A 7639-nucleotide genomic window follows, 5' to 3' on the forward strand; every position below is an offset into this window, starting at 1 on the left:
AGATAGCATTTGTAATATTCTCAGTCGGCCATGTCTTGAACCCATGCGCGAAGCACGACTACACTAGCGTCGATTATTGGGCAGCACTGGTGGTGCCGTCGGTGATAAATTCCTACAACCGGTGTAGGCTTGTCAAAGACAGTTTGATGAAAGGTGTGCGAAAAATCAAGACCGACGTTGACAATGGGAACACAACAATCCACATTGTTGGATGTCACTTTCTTCTCCAAGTACAATGCATTATTATGATCATCTATAGTTATCATGTCAATCACATATGTGCCGTGCACAGGTTATTGCTTTGGACAAGATTGAAACATCTAGCAAGCACATCCAGCAGAATATCCTACCACGTGTGAAAGTTTTCGATCACGAGTCAGTTAGGAAGGCAATAGACTCAATTACATCCCATCAGGGTCAAGAAGTTTTTTTTGCTGGCTCCGAAGTAATCATTATCTCAGATATATGATTTATATTAATTTTGTTTCGCTGCTTGTCCCTCATAGTTTTAATTGTTCACTTCTTTGTTGTCATACTTCTTATGCAGTTTGGTTTGAAGGAGTATGTACCTTGTCACCACAATGTTTCTAAGACAAATGTACCACCTACCAAAGGTACCACACAGGAGATTGCTGACCCTTCATCATCAAAGCACCCTGCTCGTGCTGCAAACAACTTTAAGCCACGCAGCATGATGGGACCTGTTGAGTTTGCAAACATAATGCGCCGGAAATACCCAAATATGGTAGCACAACATTTAGCAATGTGTATTGTTCATCCCAATTACATAGCAACATATTCTTCTTTCCACGCGTGACGTCGTTTTGGTTTGCAGGCAGATGAATTTATTGGAATTATATTAAAAGAGCACAACACCAGGCTTAGGGCTAACATGAGTGAGATACGGTACACAACACAAGTGGACATGCTGAAACTTTTAGACGAGTTAGCTGCATGTTTGGCAAGCAAATGTATATGTTGTCAGCTAGCCGGTCTAAATACATGCCGATTGATAGATAACCAACCAGCAGGTGCACAATGCTTAGCATGTTATGCAGTTATCATTGTTTTTAGTTAATAGCATTTTCTAAAAATTGTTTGACTTACAATGTAGGCCCAGACCAAAACAATTGTCGGGAACTTGCACAGATGCCGCCTGCCGAAACTTCCGACACCGAAGGTATATATCCCGTCATTTTGGATGTTGTTTTCTCTTGATCAAACACATTTCCACCCATGTATTACTTCTTATAACTCCCCCGTCAACAAATTACCAGCAGGAAGCTCAACTGGACATGTCCATCAAGCTCGCAAGAGAGTATATGTACACACGAGCGACAGTAATTACGACAGCACAAACATCGGTAAGTGCCCTAATTTAATGTTTTTAAGAAACTTTTTTAATGTCAACAAACATCCCCCATCTAATAAAAACTCTTCCCCAGTTTCAGGTCAGAACAAGAAGCAAAATAGCAATGAACAAGGCAATTCCGTTAAGCACATCAACCCAGTCCATCTATCATTGTCACCATGCCAATCATCATTCCCCACAGATTCGTCTGCTGACCTCATCAGCCTTGTTTACTATCATGAACAACTCTTTACGAATATATTATCTGATTATGTTAACAAGTCTGGAGTTTTGTTTTCACAACTATCAGAGAAGATTCCACACCCCACTCAATTACCATGCAAGTCGTTTACACCAGACCCTTGTCCTACCAAGTTTTTGCTCCTGGCTTCTAAGTCCGATTCAAGCAGAATCATTGCGGTTTGCATATCCAATGACAGTGCTGCCAACCTGTCGAGGTAATCACAATTGAGGAACAACAAATCAAGATATTATTAGTACAACTGCATCAATTAACTTCATCTGGTATGTGCATCACATATCAGGATATGGATCGAACACACAACGCCTAGGTTATTATTATTGAAGGGAAGTACTATACGCAAGCAGATTATCGGCAAGGAGGCAACCAGTCATGAATGTTGTGCCCTAATTGTGCGGCGCATAGCACAAATCGAAAGGATCAACTCAAAAAACCACGATGGTGCAATTTGGCGGAAATTCATGGAGCCAGACTTTACGGTCCATACCTCCCCTTAAATACTTTCTTTTTGGTTTACTTTGTTCATTTTTTATCCATAACCACCTATGTCATGAACACCAACCTTTGCAGACTATGGTCATCCACAACATAGACCCAACTTTCGTCATTTCAGTGTAAACAGAACTGCTCATGGAGAAACACATCGACCAATGTCGAATGGTAATCCACGTATATTGTTTGTCCCAATCTATCAAACTTTTCTTATGAAAACATTACTATCATGAGTCACTATTTTATTTTGATTCTTGTAATGCAGTTCATTTTCCCAGCACCTCTCCATTACGGATGGTGCTGTTATCTATTAGATATGCTGAAGAAAAAGATTATTGTCATCGACCCTCAAGCAGGTGCATTTGGTTTCACCATAGAACGTGTCAAATTCCACGAGCAAACAAGCCAAGCTATCCATGTGGCATTTTTTAGATGTGTAGAAACTTTTTTGTCTAGTTGGCCATGCACCTCTACAGGATGGACCCGGGATTTCCCAATTTTGATGGAAGAAATAAATATCAAGGTATTAGTTGACACTTTATCCATTGAAGTATATTGCTGTCATAAACAGCAACCATAGATATGTTACATCATCATCATCATATATATATATATATATATATATATATATATATATATATATATATATATATATATATATATATATAGTGTTATTATTCATCACCCAGGCTGCAGAATAAGTTATTCTTCATCCGAGGTAATCTTACAATCATTTTATAATTAAATTACATTTCGAATTCAAATAGTTACATTTCTATTGATTCACTACGTAAAATTTGACATAAGAAAATAAAAATATAGGTCATAAGACAAGAAAATCTACAATTTATGTGTATTTTAGACTATGTTTTTATGTTTGTAATTTTACATAACATAAAATGTTTTTTACGGCGATTATATATTTTCTTACGGTCCCTTTTTGCGTCGGAAATAAGACAAAACTTACGGAACGTAAAATTACGGTGCACTGATGGTAAAATAGAGAGGGGTGAAGAATAACTAGTCCTCACCCAGGGTGACGAATAATTTAAATTTTTTGTTGCACGTCACTAGCGAGCAGTCAGGCATATACTCTCTTTTCATGGCAAGGCACTATGATGGCGAGACACTAAGAAGCCCAACCACAAAGGTATGTTTACAAAATCGATGTTGGTTTATCCAAAGTTACTATTATATAATTTTTTATGTAATATTCCTCCAGGAAAATTTGTCTTCATATCGGTTGGCCACACTACAAGATGTCATGAAGCTAGAGGACAACAAATCAGATGCACCACACATGGCAATGCAGCACATCAGAGCAACAATAAGCAGTTTGTAGTTTTAAGAAGACATATGCAAGCAGCCCCAGATGAGAAATGTAACCTAGTCGGCTTTTTTTAGGATTGCTTCCAAGTATCCAGGAGTTTGTTATTGCACAAACATCCTATGTTTTGTATTCACTGTGCCTATCTAGGCAATCATAATAAATCCCAATCGTATATGTGTGGGTTCATCGAATACAGTACCTCACAAACAAACCAATCACATATTCATAACATCATACCTTACATTAGATCAGATCGTTACACGGTTACATTTTTGGACCGACAACTTGCATGCTTACATTATGCTCTTAAAATTTATCTCGTGCAGAAACTACTTTATATCACAAACGTTACCACACAGCAGGCATCAAATAAGCAAACACAACACAACACACTTTATTCATAAACAGCTTATGCAGCTCACGAACTTATTTTGCCTCAGAAACTGCATCAGACCCCCCCCCCCCCCCCCCCGCCCCAGTTTGGTAAAGATGCTGGCACCGATCACTAAGATGAACTCACCCTCCCCCTTGGACAGGCAAGGTATCTCCTCCCTGGGTTGGAATCACTCCACGAGATCCACATCGGCGCTTTTGCCCTCGGAGCGCACAAGCAAAACTTCGCCGGCTCGTATGCTAGAGGAGCCTGTCGGTACGGCACCAGGGCGTGGCTCTGCCTGCGAGATGACCCGCCCGTCGATCTTGAGATGGACGAGCTTGACATTCTCACGATCTAGGGATTGTAAGCGTTTGCATGAGAGAGGGGATTTTTGTGGAACTGTGGATGCAAGACGCGTTCTCTGCCAAGAAATGCCGATGCGAGCTTATTTATGGCTGCGTTGTAACGGCCCCCTCGGCATGGCCTCGGACAAACATGGGCCACACACAAACACACATACACAGTGTGCACCAGCACAGCCCAGTCCACGTACGCACACTACCGACAGGCTCCTAAATACTTGTCTTTCTAGGCATTTCAACAAATAACTACATACGGAGCAAAATGAATGAATCTACACTCTAAAATATGTCTACATACTTTAGAAAGACAAATATTTAATAACGGAGGGAGTAGTTGGTAAATGCCGTTGCCAGCTGGATGCATGCCCATGTCTCTCCCCGCCCAATATTCACCTGGTAAACTCCCAGGTCGTCGCTTGACCTGCATGCATGCATGCACACTGACTGGTGGACCAACTCGTACCGGCCCATCCAGTATCAATCTCAAACCATCAAAGCTTCATTAAAACCGGCCAGCACATTACCCTGTCTCCAAAACAGGCCGTTCCTCATCACCGGTGCATCCCCCGACATCTTGCTCGCAACACCACTCACACTAGATCTCAAGAAACACAGCCAAGTTCTTCCGTCCCCCCCCAATGGACGAACACCAATGATCAAGACATTCAATAGTCAACTCAAGGCCAAAATCATTTGACACCCTCATCGGCATCACATTCCGTCGCAAGTTCTCACCCAAAGTAAGTTCATCAACTTATCCCCTCCCCCCTCGCTCATATGCATTATCATCTTCTCTGTATATCACAAGAGAACCTAATCTAGATTTTATTTTCGGAATGTTCCACTAGGGCACAATATACCCCCGCGCATGCTTTTGAAATGGAAGATTTACATAGTGTCAAGTTAGCACCCAGCCGTACCACTGACAATTTCGATTCATCTGATGCAACTCCTGTGCTGACCTCAAGGACTTCTGTTAATAAAATTTGCTCAGTCATATCTATGTTCAGCAAATTAAAGAGGGAACTTGCCTGCCAAACAGGGCTTGGTGGCATGATGGATATAAAAGTACTATACAAGTTAAATTTGAAACTAAGCACGTATCTAATCACAAGAGTTGACGCTGATACGTCAGAGATCGTACTTGATCACAATAGGAAGACACCATTAAAAATGGTAGACTTTAATACCATTTTTGGTTTGCCTCAAGGTGAGAATGAAATAAAGTCTGGCACGTCCGAATTATCACCAGCTTGCATCCGCTTAATTAAAGATGCGGAGGCCATCAGTGACAAAGGACCACATAGCTTGAAGGCTATAGAAAATATATTGTCAAGAGCCATTACAGAAGATAGCCCCCCGGTTGATATGGAGTGCTTCAAAATTGCATATGTGATTTTCTGCGTAGGCACTGTGCTAAACCCAGGCACCAAGCATGATTACGCAACTATTGATTACTGGTCAACCCTTAGAGAATCGGAGAAAATAAATACTTATAATTGGTCTGGTTACACCAAAGACAACTTGATAAGAGGGTCCGCAAATTCCACACCGATGTGGAAGCGAAATCCAACTTGATAAACATTGTTGGATGTCATTTGCACCTACAGGTAAAACCAGCAGACCCCGCCCCAATCTTTTTCACCCTCCATTTTTTGGTGTGTACTCATTCATTTTTGCTTCACTTGGCATGTTTATGCAGTTAAGTACATTGGACAACATAACGGTTTCTTCCAAATTTATCCGGAAGGGTGTTTTCCCAAGGATTGGTTGTTTTGATCAGGACACCATGCACAAAGCAATTGATGCGATCAGCACACACATCGGTGGTGAGACTACGTTCTGCGGGGAAAACGTAAGTTTCGATCTTTTTAATATTAACAAATTAACTAAACATTTTTTAGCCCTCCCTAAATTACTTAGCCACCCTGCCATTGCAACTGTCCTTTTCTATATACAATTAGTGACACCATTATTTTTCTTGCCCATAGTGCCATTTATTATGTAATGTTGAGGAGGCAGTACCTACGGAACATCTCCACCACACAAACATCGAACCTAGCACGAAAAAGATTTATGAAACAGTCATTTCAAAACAAGTCCATTCACATCAAACATGCAAGCCATTTGTACGTGTTTTAACTCCAAAGACCGGTCCAAGGGAATTTGCTAGTCACCTCAAGAACAACTACCCTCTTTTGGTAAGCATTATTTATACATCAACATGATTTACGTTACAAAAATTTCATTCAACATTTTGACTGACGTGTTATTTTTTTCGGCAGTCAGCTAGCACAATGGGAATCAATTTGTGGGAACACAATGCACGTGTCACTTCAAACATCAATGAGATAATGAATCAAACACAGGTATCCATGATTTCGTTTGTAGATAAACTAGTCGATGACTTGGCAAACAACTGCACATGTTGCAAATACCATGGTAGCACTAGTAGAAAACGGGCCATTAGCACCGGTTCGTAAGGCCTTTTAGTGCCGGTTTCGGAACCGGCACTAACATTTCGGCACTAAAAGCCCCCCCCCCCCCTTTAGTACCGGTTCAGCATGAACCGGTGCTAAAGGGCAACCACGTGGCACGAGCCAGCCCCGGGGGCCGGGAGCCCTTTAGTACCGGTTGGTAACACCAACCGGTACTAAAATGTTTGGCGGATTTTTGGTTTTATGATTTCTTTTTCATTTAATTTTGTGTTTTCCATTTTAATTCTTTTTCGTTTGCTGGTCTTTTACGATTACTACACATTGTACACGTTATGCATATATATATATATAAAAATAGAATTTCTAATAGAACCAATCATATATATATATCATCAATGTCTCACAAATCACCATATTAATTTACACATACACACATGTATAGCTATATACAATTTCTCCTACATATGCATGTTGCCTTCGGAGCCAGTGGCATTAGCCTAATTGGTGTCTTCGGAGCACGATGACAATTGGAAGTGGTTCATGACATGTTCGATGGGGGCGGTAGCGGGTAATAGTATTCTCCCTTCGGATTTATGACCTGGTCGAGCAAAAATCCCGCTATTTCCTCTTGAAGTGCTTCTACGCGCTCCGTTTCTAGGAGCTTGTCCCGCACCTCTTTGAACTGTTAAGAAGGAGATCAATATGCATGTGTATTAGTTGTGTGACTAGATATTGATAATGGTGTAAAAATTGTGAATAGTGTTCTGACAAGCGTACCCATTCCTGTCTTTGAGATCTGCTCCTTTCGGACGCCATCATGCGAATGTTCTCGCAAACGCAGTATGCACACAGATTAGTCCCCTGCGCCTGCTTCAGGGCCTTTATTACGAGAATGGAATTTAATTTGATCAGATAATAATTAATCAAGCATGATAATTAAAGAGATGGCAGCTAGCTAGCTAGCTAGTACTACTTAATTACTTACCTTGGATCGAAACCATTTCAGCTGTGGTTTCCATTCGCCTTCC

At 40.9% G+C, this 7639-nt stretch overlaps 1 protein-coding gene across 1 annotated transcript; it reads left to right on the top strand.

Annotated features, from left to right (window-relative positions):
- Nucleotides 1-691: 691 nt before the first annotated feature.
- Nucleotides 692-2231, top strand: LOC147958567 (uncharacterized). The gene is made up of 7 exons (XM_087535437.1): nt 692-745; nt 836-1031; nt 1115-1180; nt 1281-1364; nt 1446-1809; nt 1897-2092; nt 2184-2231. The coding sequence occupies exons 1-7, from the start codon at nt 692-694 to the stop codon at nt 2229-2231; spliced, it is 1008 nt and encodes a 335-aa protein (XP_087391563.1).
- Nucleotides 2232-7639: the final 5408 nt, after the last annotated feature.

The sequence above is a fragment of the Triticum urartu genome, chromosome 7A (genome assembly GCF_056163025.1).
Source record: "Triticum urartu cultivar PI428250 chromosome 7A, HENAU_Tu73, whole genome shotgun sequence".
Lineage (NCBI taxonomy): Eukaryota > Viridiplantae > Streptophyta > Magnoliopsida > Poales > Poaceae > Triticum > Triticum urartu.